Genomic DNA, 20,801 nt, shown 5'->3' on the forward strand with positions numbered 1-20,801 from the left:
CTTTCCTATCTCCACCAACTTTCCATAAACACTCCACTCAAATTTGAATTTTAGCCATAAAATCGAACCCTAGCAGCTGATTTTTACTTTCCAAACAAGGTAAGTTGACCTAAACATGGTCAACATGGACTATGGCTTGTATGAAATTGTTCAGCAAAATAATTGAGTCCAGTAACTTATTCTATTAGGCTCAATTTTTAATCCAATTAAATAAAATATCCAAAAAAGAAAGTCCAAGTGCATATTTAATCCAATTAAATATTCACAAGTCAAAAATGCACTTAATTAATTAAATGCATCAAATCTACTTAATTAGTTAAGCCCAATCAGACATAATTAGTCCAACTAATTATTTCTTGCCCAATTCTAATTAATGAATCCAATCAACAAATTAGACAAGTCCATTTACTACATAGTTATTGAATCCAATCCACTAGTTAATTAGTCCAAGCCTCTTAAATTAATTCAATTAATTTAAAGGCCAAATTCAAAATTCAATTAATCTAATTAACTAAGTTGTGGATCATTCATCCAATGGATGACTCCACTTAAATGGTCCAATCATTTATGCTTTTCAAAGATTAATCTAATCCAATTAAATTAATTCTCCTCTTCTGAATTAATTCCATCACTTTTCAGTGATTTATGTGTGGCTCTAGCAGAATCCTATGTTGAAGAAGGCTTTGTCTTCTTCCCATGGTAGGCTAAACCGGAAAGAGGTGGACTGATAAATCTATTCACTTCTTCTTCTCGAATAAAGGATTTGGAATAAGGGAGGCGCTGACCAATACAATTAATTAAATCAAATTTAATTAATTATTTCTGATTAACCAATAACTAGAAATAGCCCATTAAAATGGATGGCCGTCTAGCAATAGTTCATGGCACTAGAGACTAGGTAAACAGTGATGTAAACATTTAGAGTCTGATTTCTGTACGAGCAAGATTTGTTGCTGCAGTATCCTCTTCAATTGCATAAGTTTGTCCTTCATTATAAAACAGTCTTGTATTCATTATCCAACTAAGCGATGTTATTTGCAGTATTTTGGATCATCCATTCGGCTTCTTCAGGTTACTTCATTTCAAGCAAGTCTATAAGGTTAGCTTCCAACAAGTCATTAAATATCCAGGAGACATCAGAATCAATGAACAGATGTTGTTTGCTTCCATTTTCCTCAAATTTAATTTTGTTTTTGGTTTCTCATGAGCATTATTCTTTGGGATAATATTTTTTTTTACTGTGCTCCTAAGCGTGAAGGCGTGCTACATTTACTACCATTGATTCCTTGCTCGGGCTTTTGAAAAAAGGGTTGCCCCCTTTTTTGCTTCTTGCTTTTCCTTGATTTTGCAAAGTTCCTAAATAGATGGTTCCTCAACTCTACTTGTCATCATACTTAACTCGATAGCATGTGCTCTTATGGTAATTCTTCAACGGATTTGGGTAAGATTCCTTAGAGAATGCATTGAAGTCCCCAATGCATCCTTTGAATGCATATCTCAGTGGCGAAAGCTTCAGATAATCTATCCTTGCAATTGAGGCTCAGATTTCTTCATCTATTGATGACATGCTCGTCTTTTCATTGACGAGAATATATAAGCTAAATCATGCTGACAGTTTGTCTAGTGCTATAAAAGTGATTGAGAAATTCTTGCTCTACTTGTTCCCATTTGTCGACTTAACCATCCTCTACGTCAGTATATCATTCAAACGCATTGCCTTTCACTGATCGGACAAGCCGCTAAACTAGATAATGCCCATATGTTCCACCATTTTTGCACATTTCGATGAAGTGAGCCACATGCTACATAGGATTGCCCTTGCAATCAAATTATTGAAAATATGGTGGTTGATAACCTATTGGTATCATTAAGCTATCAATCCTTCAAGTGTGGGGCTTGGAGTAAATACGGGATGACTTTGAACTTCCCTCAATCTTGCTTTTAACGGATTCTTCAATGTACTCTTTTAGTTGATGCACAGGAATTAAACCACCAAATTAAACCTCTAGCTCTTTTGCAAATTTATCCTTCTCAGTATATTGTTGCTTTGGAGATGCCTCTGTTTCATCATGCTCCTCAACTTATTTTCCCATGATATGGCTCATGTCAACATTATTTGTCTTGTTGATGAAACAATTTGAGCATCTTGCTCTTGGACATACTTAGTAAGTCCCTCAATGGCTCTTGTTAGACTCACAATTTACTCTTCTATGGTCGTAGCACTTGTCACCATGACCGGAGCCACATTTACTGTAAAAGAGTAGCTAGAAGCAAGAAGAAGAAGAAGATGGAAGAGATTTATTGTAACACTCCCTATAACGTTATACTTAATTACCACTAATTATCATACATTCCCTTATTAAAACCCCTATTATAAGACATTTTCAGTTATTAATAATATATATATATATATATATGTAAACGTCTAATGAGATGATAGGCATATTCAAAAGATAGTCTTTACTCTCTCCAGACATCCTCGTTTGCAAAATTTCAAAATAAAATAACACAACAACCAGTTGTACAAGATTTTAAATGCAAAGCGGACTAGAGAATAGCATATTTAATATTCTCTTAACAAAGGTCTCGACTTCAGATGTTATGACTGACCCACCTATTCACAAGAACGATACGATTCAAATACCAATGACTAGTCAGTGTGATCTATCTCCTGAAAAGTACGTGACAAGGTGTATGTTACCTACTCACTAAGTATAGCTAAGCAATCTATATATATATATGTTGCAAGTCAAACATAATACAATCATATCAACTAGCTAATATTCGTCAAATAATACCTGCAGAGATAAGAAATCACAAACACTCACCATCATATATCGGTTTCCGACATAATAGTGACATTTTAGTTTATTTCCTTAGGGCTTTGCTTGATTAAACTGGACTGCATCACCACTGGCTTTACCGGCTATCATTCTCATCTCAATCTCAATATTTCTTATTTTTTACTCTGTATCACACAACACATAGCTCGTATGATACCCTATCAACACTGATACCACACAGCACACAATTCGTATGAAATCCCCATCACCAATCATATCACACAACACACTTCTTGTATGATACGTCAAATAATCTCCACTGATTAATGACAGCACACAGCTCGTCATTCACCGTATCATCATAAGCCATTGCAGTATGCCCCCTCCCAGTTAGGTAAGCCATCTTTTACTCCAATTCACAACAACAATATCATTAACTTCATCGTTCAATTCTATTCAATAATTATCTTCTCATCAATAACTTTCCCATGCAATTTCATTCACCAATCAATTATACGATTGGGTAATCATTTATTTCACGTTCATATATTATAACCGCATATAACACATAATAACAATTTCATCGATATCAAGGTAACCAAACAAATAGTCGACGATTAGATATATAAACAATCAATACACTATTTCCACATATAAAGATATAAATCCAAGTTCACAGTCAAATATATAAGCAACTAATATATATAATACTACACATATAAATATATATATATAAATTAATTAGATGTATTTACCTCAAATCTCCAAAATAACTCTATTAGCACAAAGAACTACTCGCCCTTCTATCTTGTCGTCACATCCTATAATAAGGTATTATATGTATAATTAATATATACAGAATATCATAAACTCTAAATAAAATATTATATAATATTCGTATATTTTTCATCAATCCTTTTAAAATTTCATTTATAATGAAATCCAAACCTCTATTCTATTTTTTTTTTTAAATAACTACACTTTCTAAGCTTTTTAAGTACATATTTAATTTATCAACTAATTCATAAAAACTAATAATCAAACCCCTTATATATTTATAACTATCTTTTTTAATAACATCACTAAATTAGATTATCATAAAAAATATTATTTTTCCTCTTTAATGATATAATATTTCTTAAATATAATTTTTGAAATATTTCTACCAATTTATCGTTACTATATAATTTAATTAAATATCAATACACAGAATCACATATTTGATTAATAAGCCCGATAAAATTACATAAATTAACTATAGTAATATTTAAATCTAACAAACTTAATAGTTTAACCTCTGTTATTTGCCCGGGAGAAGAGTTGCAATTTACCAAATGTGTGTTTGTATACTCAAACACCCACATATATATAATTTAAAAAAAAAAAAAAAAAAAGAGACGGTGGGTGGCACGTGGCTGCTCACTCCTTTTCATATTTTATACATTTTTTAATTAGTTAATTTTTTTTTCAATTATTATTATTATGTTTTTTCTACTTTTCTTAATTAATATAATTTATTCTCAAATATTATAACGAAGTCCAATTTAATTCGTTTAAATTTTATTATATTTAAATTGTGATCTATAATTTATTTATAATTAAATTTAATTTTTTTTAATAATTATCAATTAATTTCTCAATTATGTGTAAAATCATACGAATGTCACATTTATTTCCATTATTTTTACTTTTGTGGCCAGGTAAAACTAGTTCTTCTTTTTTAAGTTTTCTTGACATGCAAGTCATAGTAACACCAACACTCTTGCTGCTAAAACTTAGAAGATTTCGATATGGCAAACTTCGAATTCGCCAACATCAAAACTTTTTTCTTGAGTAACCATTTATGTGCTTCAAATCTTGATGAAGGGCAGAGATGTCCTACTAGATGTCAAAATTTGTAAACGCTAATTTTATCGTGTCTATAAATTAAAATATAAGAAAATTATAGCAAATAGAATATATAAATTCAAAAGAATTTAAAGGACTACAATGTCACAAATAGAATTCTTCTTTTCATAATAACAATTTGCAGACCTGACAAATCCAATGGAAAATTCTTCACCTAGATCTTCTCTGAATATAAATTTGAATTTGTATAATATTAAGGTAAAAGTATTATTTTAGTCCGTTAAATATGCCAAATTGTTATTTTAGTTCGATAACTATGTCCATTTTTGTTTAGGTCCAGTAGCTTACGAAATTGCTTACTTTTAGTCATCTGACAGATTTTCGGACAATTTTACCCCTATGAGTACATATGAACTAAAACTGCCTTTCAAAAGTTGCATAGGGGTAAAATTGTCTGAAAATCTGCTAGAGGACTAAATGTAAGCAATTTCTTAAGTTACTGAACCTAAACAAAAATGCACATAGCTATCGGACTAAAATTAAAATTAGGTATACTTAGCGGACTAAAATAATATTTTTTCCTAATATTAATTTAAAGGCTCACGCCTATAATTCCTGATTAACACTATAATCTTGACTTGCGATTTGAGGATTCAGAAATGGATCTGTCACTTGGATCTTTTTTTAAAATTTATTTAAATATTAATAATATTAATTTGACGTATTAGTGTTTGTAATCCTAAATTAAACCCTATAATTCGAAATCTTATTATAATTTACATGGACACTTTTCTAAAAGCAAAAACTTATAGAAACAGTCTTGAGGTAAAGTACATTAATACCATCTGAGAATGTGTACTCGTAATTTTACCAATACAATTGATCCTTAATTTTTCTTCTTTTTGACAATTTATTTTGTCTAAGACTTTGTTATTGGAATTTGGATGTCGTTGTCCAACTTACCTACCATACATCAATCATCATATTGTGATTGGGTTTAATGTCAATTCCCATCACATCAAACGTCAAACGTTGTACATATTTGAATCAAACGTAGTTGTAATAAATTAATGCCCTCTGTCAATTGCTTTTCACGAAAGAGGGAAATCCACGAAATTTTGTTACATGAATAAATAGTCATACAAGAATGAAGTTGCGATACTTTATATATTTATAGATGAATAGCAATTTATTTCTATAATATTGAAAATAAGTATATAACTATTTTATAAAAAAAAAATAGCAATTTATCTTCTTACACTTTTTAAAATGAAGCAATTTACCTCCTTATACAGGGAGTTAAATTGCTTCATTTTAAAAAACATAGAGAGATAAATTATTTTATTTTAAAAATTACAGAAAAGTAGATCGTTATTTTTTTTTTTTTTTGGCATAAGGGGATAATTTGCTCATTTGCGATATCATAAAAGGGTTGCTTGCATTTTTCCCTATATTTACGTATACGCAAGCATTCATAATTGTCTTTAATTTTAAATTTTATTTCTTGAATTCACATTTCCAAGCTCCCCCTTTTTTTTTTTTATTTTGGTAAAATGTTATTGGATCCAAATCTTAAATCAAAATTAATTAAGGTGTGATGATGAATTCTGAAAGCTTAATTCAATTTATCCTCGTGTGTATATTATAGATGAGTTAATTATCTCACTATAATAAAAAGAAATAGCAATTTATCTCCATATAATTTTTAAAATGAAGCAACATACATTGTTTAAGGAGGTAAATTGCTTCATTTGAAAAAATACAAAGGAGTAAGTTGCTGCATATTAAAAAATAGAGGAAGGTAAACTTTTTTTTTTTTCATATAATAGTAATTTGCTCATTTACAATATCACATATAGGTTGCTTTTATTTTTTCTATTTTGAATATAAATATAACTAACATATTCGGACGAAGTTTCTAAAATTTCATGCCTCATATTGATTATTTGTCCGATCCACTCATTTATATAAATGGAGTCGATTGTGATATATCAACTGTAATATTAAAAAAATTAAAATACTCCCATAAAATCGAAATACCCATGCTGGATAATGATCGCGCCTTAATCGGCACGACCCATGGATCCAAGACTAGGGTTGTGGATCATCTCATACGAAGGAGTTTGAATTCATGCGACGTGGACTCCTATAAGTAGTACAGACACTTAATTCTATAAATACTTCATAATTATTTTGGCTACTGTATATCAGTATTACTTTCACCCCAACATTCTTGATTTCTCTTCCGACCCCACGAACTGATCTAAATATCGAAGGATTTTTTTATCTTTTTTCCCCCCATATTGCCAAACACTTGGGAATCGAACTACCTTTAAGACAACCTTAATTCCTAACCCAAATCAATAATATATTTATCTTACATAATTATGTACTTTTTATTTTTTTTATTACAAGATAAAATAAATACAACTCACACCGTACACATATCACGCGTTTGGGACAATATAAAGGATAAAAATTAAAATCTTAGACAATCCCTAGGGAGCAAAAAGGACCATTTGATGGAAAGAATTTAAATTTATGGGTCCTCTACCTTATCTTTTATTTTATATTTTATTTTTCAAATGTTTAATTGAATTTTCAAGAAAGTATTGAATGTTTGTTGAATGAGAGGGATATATACATAGAATGGGTCCAAAATTAGGCACCGTTTTTGCTGACATGCAGACAAATATGTCTTCTGTCTCTTTTTAGTTGCATGTAAAGTTAGTTCGGTTTGTTTGTGTGTGTGTAGGCTCAATTATTTTAATATTATTAAGAAAATATTCTAAAAATAATTACAAAAAAAATCTTCTTTATTTTACTTTTTACTTTGTAATTTTATAAAATTCATTATTTAGTAATTTGATAATTCAGAATATTTAATTATTCAATTACAAATATATAAAATATTTTTCTTAATTACAATATCGTATAATATTAGGTATTCTTTGTTATATAAACTTTGTGAAGAGATTACTTTTTAAATCTTTATTTAATTAATATATTTTCTAAATATATTTTAGTTTATTTTATTTTTCCTTCTTAAGACTTATTAGTAGAAAATTAGAAACACTAATTATGAAAGGTGAGAAACGAAAGACAAAAAACAATATATATATATATATATATATATATATATATTTACAACATTAACATATATTTTAAATCCAACAATCAAATTATATTTTTATGTACAAATATTAAAAAAAAAACTTCACCTGCGATCCTGAAATATAATCAATATTATTGATAAACTTTATTATTTTATTTTTTACGATCTCGTCTTATCACATTGGTGGAGTTCTTAAAATATGTCGATTGACATCATACAATTTTTTTTTTCCAGTAAAATTAGTATTTATTTTTCTTTTAAACCATTTATACTTCTTTTTATTATTATTCTCACTTTAATTTTATTTAGCGATAGGAAAATAACGAATAGTTGAAATACATTTCTTAACTTTTGTAATTGATAAATTTATATCCATTTATCTTTAGATTCCATTAGAATTTAACAGTAAGAATCATAGTAAGACATATTAAAAAAATAAGGGATTATTTAAAGAATAAAGGACAAAATTATTAGATAAAAAGTAATTAATACGTACGGGGGACTAATATGTATAGGACTTTATTGTATAATTAATTACAACAAATTGCAATAATTAAATGCAATAAATGGTTGGGGAGATGAAAGCACCTTTTTCTGTGAAAGTTTTGCTACTCAAATTCGAGAAGTACTTATATTATGGTACCAAATCCAACTTTTTTCACGAAAATGTACCACATGAAATTCCAAAGTTATGACTTAAAAAGTTAGGTATATCAGTACATTCACACTTAAATATCAATAAATTAAAGGTGAATTACAGCCACACACCTTCTTTTAAGGTTTGTCGTAGCTACAAATACATTATATTTTAATATATGTTTAACAGCGACCCCCATTCCGTTAATCGTTGTTTGATTTTCATCCAAATTTTAAGATGAACGGATCAAAATGACATTTTAATTATATATTATAATTATATATATTTTTCAGAACTTTCTGAAGTATATTACGAAATAAATACGACCATATGGATTATTTATTTTACACATCCTTAAATTTTTTTTTTTTACCTCACCGTCTAGGGGCTACATAATTATTTTTTATTTGAATTGGGTGATTGTAAATTTTCAAATAATGAGAATAATTTTATAATTATGATAAATTTTAAGATTTGTGGCTGTGATTTATCCATAAGTTAAAGATAATTAAACCCTAAACATGTATGTAGTACGTACAATACTCTCTTCTTTTAATTTTCGCAACTCCTAATTAATTAATTAATTAGAACATACTTACATCGTCCTTTTCCAAAAGTTAATTAATTGTTGTTGCTATTATTATAATATTATTTAACATCTATAAATAATATGTTTTATTTTTTTAAAGGAATAATTCCTTTCCCAAAAGTACCATTTTAATTTTCATCTCCTTTCCATTAATATGTGAATTCAACGTCACTACTAGCTAAGAACTATTTTTTAAAATTATCAGTCAATTTAAAGTTCAAATTCCAGATTATAAACGAGCAACAATACTTTTTTAGTCCCACAAAATAGGGATCGAATTTTTTTTGGTACCACAATTATGACAGATATGGCTTCTAGTTCAATAAAATTCATAGTCACGCATTTTTAGTCCTAAAAAATCATGTACATTATGATTTTGAAACTAAAAAGGTGCTTGAGACTAAAAGGCATTGTGGTTTTGGGACTAAAAAGTTCAACAATCACAATTTTTAAAACTTAAAAGGCGTGATTTTAAGCTTTATTGGACTAAAAGCGTCACCTGACATAATTATGGTACAAAAATATTTTTTAGTATTATTTTATTTGAAAAATCACTAATTAACATATCATTTCAGGTCTGACAGCCGCTTCCATGAATGCATCAATGCGGTGGTGCGTGGACACTATCCCCACCAGTGGGCATGTTTGAGGCATGTGCCGATAGAGCACCAACATTTTTGGTTCAAATTTATGAAGGTAATATACCTTAATCTCAATTTGGTATTATATTATAATCTAAATTGTTTAATGAATTTTATTAATAGTTTCTTTAATTTTCTTACTGTACATTACCTACTGGTGGGACTGTGATGATGAATCCATATTTTGGGTCTTCTACATGTGGGCCGACAAATACATTTGGAAAGGGTTTGCCATCGCCCGGGCGAGCCTGATCAAGCCACTTTGGCAGGCCAACGAGGTCTGGCTCTAGCTCCAGGCGTATAGGACTAGCAAGGATTTTTAGAAGGAGTCCACAAAAAATAAGGCGAATCGAGCGGCGAACCCCACGGCGTCCTCTAGTGTGTACCGCAAAGGTTAATTACGCTTTTTTTTTTTTAAGTCTTATCATTATTTTATAAATATTATGCTAACTATTTAATTTTTCTACAGGAGGCAAAGCTCGGTCAGTCGCCCGAGTAGATGAAACTTTTTGCTAAATTCTAAAAGAAGAACGTGGACGGCGGCTGGAGCGGGTAGAGGGTGGCTGAGGTGGCGATAAGTTAAGTAGTCATTTTATTTTTATTTTTAAATTATTTTGATGAAAAGTTCTAATAATTTTGTTTGTTTTGTAGGAGACGCTCTAGAAGATGATGGAGGATCATCAGACTCAATCCACGGCCAAAGACCACGATACCTCGACCGAATCAGAGGCTTCAATGACGATGACCAAACATCAGTTGTGGCAGGCTACAATTGCGGGCAAGAACAAGGGCCCTGTACTCGGCCTTAGTTTTGAGGCCCACGCCTCCAGCCGGACCTACACATGACAGTTGCCACCCCACCGGCACAACCAAACCCGATCATGGAGGACCACATCGGCCGGCTAGAGACGATGATGGTCGACATAATGGCCATGAAGAGGAAAATGAGGGCCACCTCGTCGATTGCGGGACCGTCACAGGTGATCGCCTCCACTAGGTCCAGTACAGCCACTGATAGACCTTCCAACATCAAACGACAATAATATTTTTTTCCATAAATTATTCATATTTCATAATATTTATCACATTCCATTATTTGATGTTTATTATATTAATTAAATTTATAAATTTAAATAACTAAAATTTTATTAAATTAAATTTATTATTTATTAAAATATATAAATTTTATAATTTATTAAAATTTATGTAATATATAACTTAAAATATTTACCAAAAAATTTTATATTAATTAAATTACTTAATAAAATTTAATTAAATATATAAATTAAACTATTAACATAAAATTTATTAAAAAATAAAAAATTAGGAATGAGTTTAGTAATTGTAAATAAAATGTTACAAATACTAAAAAAAACCGTTCCTACACATTCCTAAAATAATTTTGAAGAAGTGTTTCTAAATATGCTTGATAATTCCTAAATGTATTGCAACGTAAACTAATTAAAGCACCAAATTGTGTTCCAAAAATAATTCCTAAAATAATTGTAAGAGACTGTTCCAAACAAAAAAGAAAAAAAAAACGTGCCTAAAGGTATTGCGAATCTGAATCACAATACAATCCCAAATACCATTCCAAACTACATCTCTAGGTCAAATACATACCTTTCCGAAAATCAGGCATTAGTATTACTATTGCCGTTCTAAATAGAACCACGATTACGAAACTAGGAACAGTCATTCGCAGTATGTTACAATATCCGTTCCAGTTTGGAAAGGTCCTTCACCAACTGCTCCAAAACCTTTGTAATGCCGTCTATTATGACGGAAGGTGAGCTGTTCCAAATCATTCTAAAATTCAGTTCATTTAATTCCATCAATTCAAAACCGTTCCAAATGCAAAAGAAACCATTCCTAAACTCACCCCCAAATTCCGCTTTTCTTTTGTAGTGTATATAGCAAATAATTAAAATACATGATTTTTTTTAATTAGAAAGATTATTGAAGTGACGAAATTTTCAATGTTAATCCTCATTAGTGGACTGGTCATCCACCTTACGCTAGATTTTATTAAAATTTAATGGTCAGGGACTATAATAAAAAATATTTAAAAAATGAGGAATTTTTGTCATATTTTTGAGATATGAAGGACCGAAATGAGATGAAAAGTAAATACGAGGGATCGTCTTATAATAAAACTTAATTTGCTATATTAGAAGAAATTGCAAATAAATGTAATAAATGGTTGGGACAAATGAATGCACTTTTGCGTGAAAGTTTTGCTTTTAACTTGAGAACTTATGGTCCCAAATATATCTAACTTTCACGAAAATGTACCACTTGAAATTCCTAAATTATTATTAATTACACTTAAAAAAAAATAGGTATCATCATATATAGTACAGACACATAAAATTCAATAAAAAGATATATAGTAAAAAAACCCAAATATGTATATCATCATCATCATCATCATCATCATATTATTATTATTATTATTATTTAACATCCATATATATATAATATTTAATTTTCAAAATTAAGGGATAATTTAATTAGGGATCGATGGTCTAAAAATTCAATTCTGTATTATGATCAAATATTCATATATATATATATATATATATACGCACAATATAATTACAATAGGTGTTATTTGTGTGTGTGTATATATATATATTATAGGTTAAATGCACTTTACCTCCTTTGATATGTGAAAAATAAGCAAATACCCCCTTATGGAAAAAGAATTAGCAAACTATCCACTTGTGTTTCAAAAAGTGAAGTAAATTACTCCCTACCAATGATTTAGATATATAGGGGGTAATTTGCTTTATTTTTCAAAACACCGGAATAATTTATTATTTTATTTTATAAAGGGTTTTTTTGCGCATTTTTCATATCACATGAGATAAATTGTATTTTTTCTATATATTATTAATAATAATGAAAATATATAGAATAGAATATTTACATAAATTTGGATGATAGTCAAAGTAAATAATTGAATTAGGGAGAAATCTCTGCTGCAGACTCCAACCATATATATATATATAAAAGCATGCAGCAGCAGCAGCAGCTCATCTCCCGAGTGTCTCATCATACTTTGTTTTCCTACACAAGTTGTAAAAATATGGATGAGAAAAGTAGGATAAACCGACAGTACAGAAAATCTGCGGTTCCAAGACTTCGATGGACGCCTGAGCTTCATCGTCACTTTGTCCAATCTGTTCACTCTCTTGGTGGCAAGTTTAGTAAGTTCATTGATATATATATATATATGTATGCTTTGTGTTTAATGTTTTTATGTAAAAACACGGCGTCTTACGTCGACTGCAAATGAAAAGTTTGAATGACTTATAAACCCTAAACGATGTGTCTTTTTAGAGCATAATCCGTGAGACTCGTCAAAACGGATAATATCTCATTATTATGCAACAGAGTATCGATCGAATTGCGATTTCATTATATACCTCGACACAATGAGCTACACAAAACTGTCGTCCGAAATTGAGAAATAAGCGTTATATTAAGAAAAAAGACAACGGTTTTTCTTTTTTGTCATATTATTTGATTGTTATATATAAGTATATATATTAGGGTTGACATTAATTTTGATGTTAATTCATATATATATATGTGTGTGTGTGAGGTCAGGAGCTACTCCGAAGAAGATTTTGCAAATGATGGGTGTGAAAGGGCTTAAGATCACTCACGTTAAGAGCCATCTCCAGGTATTCTGTTCTACATTTTTTTAATTTTCCTGATTTTTTTAGTTTTTTTTTTGACTTAGTTCATCCTTCTCGTCAAGTAAATGCATGTGTCTGTCACGTGATATTTTAAAATTTAGGTTTTTGTTCCTATAGGCACATTTCTGATTGTATTTTTGTTCTTTAAATTTCTAGAGCAGTATTTTTGTCCTATATCTTTTTAATTTTCATGAGCTGATCAGTCCTTTTTTTCGTTAGAGTTCATCATTGGAAAACTGCATGTGCCTGTCGTGCGACAGTTTAAAATTTTAGGCTTTTGTTCCTATTGGCTCTTTTCTGTTAGCATTTTTGTCGTTTAATTTTTCAGGGCGGCAGTCTGGTCCTCTATATATGTTAATAATTTTTGCAACTTTCACCGGAGTTCATAGTACCCCTCTCCCTGGTGGACGTGAACTTCAGTGAACAAAAGGACTGAAATCGGAAAAATTTAAGTGACGTAGAAATAGAACAAAAATGCTACCCTAGAAAGTTAAAGGACAAAAACCCTAAATAACTCGAGTTACGAGACCAAAAATATATTTGATCCTTATCTTTTTATTAATTTTCTGAAAATTATTTGGGATAATATTTACTAAGCCAGTTAATTAGTATGATCTTATTGAAGTAATTAATGTTCAATTACATTATTATTAATCAAGAAAAAAATGTTGTCTTCCCTAATAAAAGTAGCCAATAAGTATAGATGTGTGGCTCATGCAACATATATATGTCGGAAAAATTAAGAACAAGTTCCTTAAAAAATTAAATGAATAGACATATATATGTTGCATGAGCCACACATCTATACTTATTGGCTACTTTTATTAGGGAAGACAACATTTTTTTCTTGATTAATAATAATGTATATATATATATATATATTACCTCGGAACATTAATTAATAGTAGGTATCGTATAATGTAATAATGTAAATATTAATTACGTACAAAGCGAGGTAGCTAGGGTTAGTCATTGCCTAACCTATATAAGTGTACAAAATAAAGTTCAAATTAAAGAGCTGCCTATATATACATATATATAAGTACTTTTATTAATGATGTTTTTAATTACGTACTATTTAATTTGTATCCTATATATGTTGTCTTTTCTCAATGCTTAATTTGTTCAGTCCTACCTAATATTATACAAAATGGGCTTTTTAGAATTGCATTAATTAATATTGCCTAATTATTACTATATATATATATATTTTTTAAATAGAACTGATTATTAAATATATATATATATATATGATCATTGAATCAAAATATCAACCAATATACGGCTTACATAGTGTGTGTGTGTATATATATATATATTGAGTTGCATCTTTTCACATTAACTTCATTCCACTGCTCCCTACGATATTATTTATAGGATAATTACACTTTTCTTTTATAAAATTTGGTATAATTACATATAGATTTTCTGTAATTTGAAAAATTATATCTAGCACCTCTGAAATTCGCTTCCATCTAACAAATAAGTCCCCCCGTTAGACAAAGTTCACCGAATTTGTTGATGTTACCAAAAAAATTGAAAACAAAAAAAAATCTATAGTTACCCCTGATTGGCCTCATGTGATTTGAGAAATTATATCTAGTACCCTAAGGTTTGCTTCCATCTAATAAATAAGTCCCTCCATTGGACAAAGTTCACCAAATTTATTGATGTTAATAAATGAATTGAAAAAAAATCTATATTTATCTCGATTGACTTATTACAGGTCAAATAAATCTTTCTATGACCGAATTACCCTCATACGTCTTCACGCGTTAATGCATGTAAAGAGATATATTTCACTGTTATAAGGTTAGTTAAGTCCAAAAAAAATTATTTGACCTACAATAAATCAATAATAAACCAATCGATGGTAAATATTAACTTTCATTCAGTTTTTCTGTTAATATCAACAAATTTAGTGAATTTTGACTAACGAATGGACTTATTTATTAGACAGAAGCAAACCTCAAGCGTGCTAGATGTAACTCAAATGCAAGGGTTGTACGTGTAATTACACCAAACCTCAGGGCAGGATAGTGTGACTATCCCTATTATAAATAACTATAGTTTAAAAAATTCGGAATGAATCAATACTATCTACCACAATAAAATAAAATTATTAATATGAAACTTTAAGTTATTATCTCGCACGATTGATCAATATTTATCATGATTTTAGTTATACCCCAAAAGATTTGCCATGAATTTTTGCCTCATTCGTAAAAGTAACAATTAGTAATTGTTGCGCAGCTGTTATTAAATAGTATTTGCCATAATTTTTTACTTTTAACCATATAAATTAACCATGACTGAGAAGTCATATTTTTTTAACTGATCTTTCAAATCTTGCCCCATCTTTGAATAATTCCCAGTTAAATTTCTTCGTTGGATATTGTACGTACTATTGGATTTAATTGGAATTAATTATTGATGTAAAAAAATCAGTTTTTGATGTAGCAAATGATATAAAAATTGTTTCTATTAGAAAAATTGTTGCACTATTTCTATATTATATATAATTCGAGATGGCTCTTTTCGTATCTAAAATAATTTTGATTTGTTAATTTTTAAAAATAATAAATTAATTAATCATTTTTAATTTTTTGATCTTTCAAAACTATCTTTTAATAATTCTTTTTATGCACTTTTATCTTATATATATAAATTATTAGGTAATTATTTAGCTCCTAAATAAAATAAACAATAAATTTATACAAATATTTTACTATAAATATTATTTAAAAATTATGCACATACAGAGGATGCATCACACTTAGTAGTATATATTTTTTTGTCGCACGCCCAAATTTATCCTTTTATTCATTTCTACCTTCAAAAGAAAAGAACAAATTGGCCGAATTTCAATATTCTTTTATAAATATCACAACTCCATTGTTTCTCTCTCACTTTACTTCGCCGTATTTTTTTTTCTTTCATATTTTTAATAAATTCACAATTATAATTATTTTTTCCTCAGCTCGCTCCACACGTTTTATTCTTGTTATGGACTTTTTCCCGTTCTCATTCTTTCACACCACGATTGCTTCTTTTAACAATTATTTTTTTCTCTTCATCTCGCACCGCATTATTTTTATATGCTCGCAAAGACGGTGTGTGCAGCGACTACTATATCACATTACACAACAAAGAAGGCAATTTTTGGCCTTAATTTTCTAGCAGAAGAGAAAATATGATTTTTTGTTTCAGTTAATTACTATAATCAAAAGAAGAAAATCGAGGTAAATACAAATCAATTACGACCTAGCAACAGCTATTGGCCGTTGTTTCTGCAAATATAGGCAAAACATTAGCCATGACCAAAATTATGGCAAATATTTTGACTATTGCTAAAAAAAATCATGATGACTATTGACGAATTATGACAAAAGTTTATATTTTTTATTTTATTTAACTGTAATTATTAGTATTAATTTACCGTAATTTTTAAGCTTTAATTATTAATAGTGTAGCGAAATCTCAATTTTTTGTTGAAAGTGTAACTCACGTCATGTGTTATGGATCCGATAATGATCAGATGTATAGAAGCATGAAGGATTCGGACAATTTTTTCTCTCTGCATATGATCAACTACCAACAAGAAAAGAGACCAGATTTCACCACCTGCCGCCTCCCTCTTCTGTAAGTCATTTTCTGCTCTTTTTTTTTTTTTAACTTCTTCATAATTATTTTCTACTATAGTGTGTGACTGTGTGTAAGTAATTATCATGTGAGTTTTAAATTTATCAAAAAACCTCTAAAAAAAACTATCAAATTTATATATTTTAATTTAATGGACATATAAATATGGGACATGATAATTTTTAAAAGGTATAAGATAAGACACGACATATTAGGAAAAATTACAATTTTAGTCCTATAATTGTGTACGAATTGATTCTCGCAAAATTTAGTTCTCCTAATTTTTATAATTTTGACGATTTTAGTCCTTTTCGACTAATTTTGCATGTGACTTAAATTGTAATTTTTTAGTCCTATAAATCAGTTCGTGCAGAACCAAAAATCAACTCCCTTGAGTTACGTACTAGACTAAAAATACCAACGCTCCCTAAATTACAAACTGAAATTGCAAATTTTCTGGCTAATTTGGCCAAAAAAGAATGAAAATTGTCAAAATTGTAAAATTACAGGATTATATTGCAAAATTCAATTTGTGTAGAACAAAAAATGTCATACTCCACAAATTACAGGATTAAAATTATATTTTTTTTCCGACATAATAATTGGGATGTATATATAGTCGTTGTCTTCAACCTCACAAGTAGCCAAGATCCGTTCCTCTCTTATTTGGTCATGCGTACCTATCGGGCCCCGATCCGATTTAACTTTGAATATTTACGGACTTATGATGACATCCAATTATTTTGTGGATCAATGATTTCATGTAAAATCGTACAACCGAGAATATCTATAAATATTAATTCTCCTTGTCGTAATAATCAGTACAACTTTTATCAAGTAAATGTTTTTGCCACCTTCGTATTTCCTCAGCTCTAATAACCTTGCTGATTAAGCATTGAAAGACTATATATAACTAGAAGCATTTCGACGTTGTTATTACGTGTTCATTTCTTACAAATCACATGATCGTACCTAAATATATATATATATATATATATATATGCTTACATGCATAGTGAAAAGTATTCATTATATACTGGGCAGACAAGTTTGGGAAGCTGGATTCAGAGAAGCACCACCTCATCATGCAAAACAAGTTAAATTTCCATCTGCTAAAATTACTCATCAAATGGGTGCAAATCTATTTTACCATCAATATGGTCATCAGGTAAGTCTCCATCTACATCCCCCAATATTACTTCACACACATATTTATTTGGGTAAATTAACAATTAGGCATAATTAGGAATATCTTTTTGTTGTTTGAAAAATTATCAAACACTGTATGATTTTAACGACCGTCTAAAACTTAGCCCATTCCATTAGTCTCCATTAGGTTTTTATCTATTTTGTTTTTGTGAACTGCCCAAAATGCCTTTGTGGACTTATAAGAATTACAATTTTACTTATTTTTTAAATTTTTTTATTGACTAAGTGTATAATTTCTTTTATAATTTTTCATCCACTACGTCCAACTTTTTTACAAAGTTTTGTTTTTTTTTTTTAAAAAAAAAGGGCATAGTTCATTTGTAATTTCATCAAATATCAGGGAGTCATTTGTAATTTTTCATACAACAAGAAAGTATTCGTAATTATATCAAATTTCAGAAAGATCATTGTAATTTACCTTATTTATTTACATACCATACTTTTCATATGTTGGAGAGTCCTAACTGGAGTGGAGTTGCAAAATCAGCATAAATTCCAGCTATTTTAATAATTTCGGCTATTTTATTGTTAATATGTGAAAATTTTAAGTTGCATAATAAAATGATCAAAATAGATCCATTCTTGACTAAATTCGACAATCCTCCATACTTATAGGATCAAAATTGCAACTTTTCATACATATACCCTCTGTGATATTGAAAATGAGCACATTACTCCTCTATAAAAAAATATATATAGCAATTTAACCTTACTTCATTATACAGGGAGGTAAATGACTTCATTTTAAAAATTATAAGGGGGTAAATTGTTCTATTTTAAAAAATATTGAGAAGTAAATCGTTATTTATCTTTTCATAAGGGGTGATTTGCTCATTTGCGATATCAAAAAGCTTACTTGCATTTTTTCATATATATATATATATATATCTATACGCACATGTATGTGTGAGTGTGTGAAAGCAGTGTTTAAAGTTCACACAGTGGCATGCATGTGATGATGCAGGTGGTGGGCACACAAGGCAGCTCAATCAGTGCTGAAATTTCAAAGGAAAATATGAAATTAGGAGGAGTCTCTGAGATAAACTTTCTGGGTTTAGGCCAAACATCTGAATCTAGCACTGTTACATCTCCCATCAATTTAGACCTAACTATGTCATCATATTAACTCATTATTTAATTTATTTCAGAAACTAAATTAATTGTAATTTTAATTCAATTTGTAGCTAGTTCATTCACTAGTCATATGAGATATTAAATAATGGCATTACATTTTTTTTTTTTTTTGTTTTTTAGTCCACCCTCTATTCATTCAATTGCAATTGATTGCATTTACAATCCATTTAGATTTTTAATTTATTTTTCTTGCAATTATAGCCATCTTATTGAGTTGCAATTTGAATAGTTCTAACAATTAGAATACTAGACTACTGGTAAATTGTGTTTAATTTCTGAAAATCAAATTTATTTTTAAATAAATAGAGGTAAATCATTTAATAATGATATCTTAACACGCCCCTTTACGTGCAAATCCTTCTATTTTAAATTGAAGCCATAACATTTTATTTGGTGTGAATCTAATACCATGTTATACAACGACATTCCCAAAGAGATAAATATGTTAAAAAGGAGAATCATTTAGTATTAATTGGTATCTTTTTTTAGAGGAGAACAATGACGTATTTATAGTTGTGGCGGATTTTGGCGTTTATTCTCTATGAGCTGTTGATTATGGTTTTTCCGAAGTCCTCAAAATATCATAAGAAACATTTCCTTCACCTCTGAGTCAAGAGCCGAGTAAACCTACCATATCCAACTCTGGGTAGATTCGTTCTCAACTAAAACAACACACCAAGGTAAATGCGACAAAGATGAAACCTGTTGAGCAAAGGAACAATGCAGCAATACATGCAAAATAGACTCTTCCATCAAACCACACACAGCATACTACATATGGATCCCTGACAGCCATCAAGCCAAATGTTTTGTCGCCACCAATGCCTCCCTACAAACTCTCCAACTAAAAGTCCTCACTTTGGAGGGGTACAACTTTGTCGAACAAGTGACCATTTTGTACAAGAAAAGACACCATATATCGCCATAAGTTGGCTGTGAGAGGATGCCTCCATCATTAATCACCACCTCATCTCTACCTTATACACGCTCTCGATAGAAAAATGCCCGTTCGATGTATAATGCCATATCAATCTATCTGCCTCATGCACACGACCTAGCGGCAAGTCTAAGATAATGTGTCGTCATGGTCAAAGATTTGGTGGACCAGTTCAGCACACCAACTTCCTGACAACATCAATCAGCTCACTGGTCCAATCCGAAATATGTGTGGGGGAGAAAATAGTCAAATTCCATTCCACGTGGTAGCCATTGGTCCTTCAAAATGTTCACCCCTGCCTCAAGAACAATCAACCACCGGCTGCCACTGAGAAAAACAAATAAGCGAAGGTCGTGACCTGACTCCAGCTTCCAAGAATTGGGAATGAGGATGATATTTTGCACAAAATTAACGACTAACCAAGTTGTCTAGTCGAGTTAGTATTCCCCATCCCTACTTCGCCAAAAAGTGCTAAGTTGCCTTCAAATCCTAAAATCCAAGCCATCAACAATCCATTGACCTACATAAGTGACACCAAGCCACCGAATGTACCTTGCGA

General features: G+C 29.8%; 1 protein-coding gene across 1 annotated transcript; it reads left to right on the forward strand.

Moving 5' to 3' along the window:
- Positions 1 to 12,704: 12,704 nt before the first annotated feature.
- Positions 12,705 to 19,297, forward strand: LOC148784797 (myb-related protein 2-like). Its single transcript, XM_088876518.1, has 5 exons — positions 12,705 to 12,825; positions 13,229 to 13,305; positions 16,859 to 16,962; positions 18,007 to 18,130; positions 19,136 to 19,297. The coding sequence occupies exons 1-5, from the start codon at positions 12,705 to 12,707 to the stop codon at positions 19,295 to 19,297; spliced, it is 588 nt and encodes a 195-aa protein (XP_088732644.1).
- The last annotated feature ends 1,504 nt before the right edge of the window (positions 19,298 to 20,801 follow it).

This window comes from Sesamum indicum, linkage group LG12, assembly GCF_026168435.1.
Source record: "Sesamum indicum cultivar Baizhima isolate 11 linkage group LG12, ASM2616843v1, whole genome shotgun sequence".
Classification (NCBI taxonomy): domain Eukaryota; kingdom Viridiplantae; phylum Streptophyta; class Magnoliopsida; order Lamiales; family Pedaliaceae; genus Sesamum; species Sesamum indicum.

Excerpts from the sequence above, each read along its gene's own strand:
- LOC148784797 (XM_088876518.1), top strand. The coding sequence starts at position 12,705 with ATGGATGAGAAAAGTAGGATAAACCGACAGTACAGAAAATCTGCGGTT. Across the intron at positions 12,826-13,228 it reads CTCTCTTGGTGGCAAGTTTA|GAGCTACTCCGAAGAAGATT; the intron begins GTAAGTTCATTG and ends GTGTGAGGTCAG. Across the intron at positions 13,306-16,858 it reads ACGTTAAGAGCCATCTCCAG|ATGTATAGAAGCATGAAGGA; the intron begins GTATTCTGTTCT and ends GATAATGATCAG.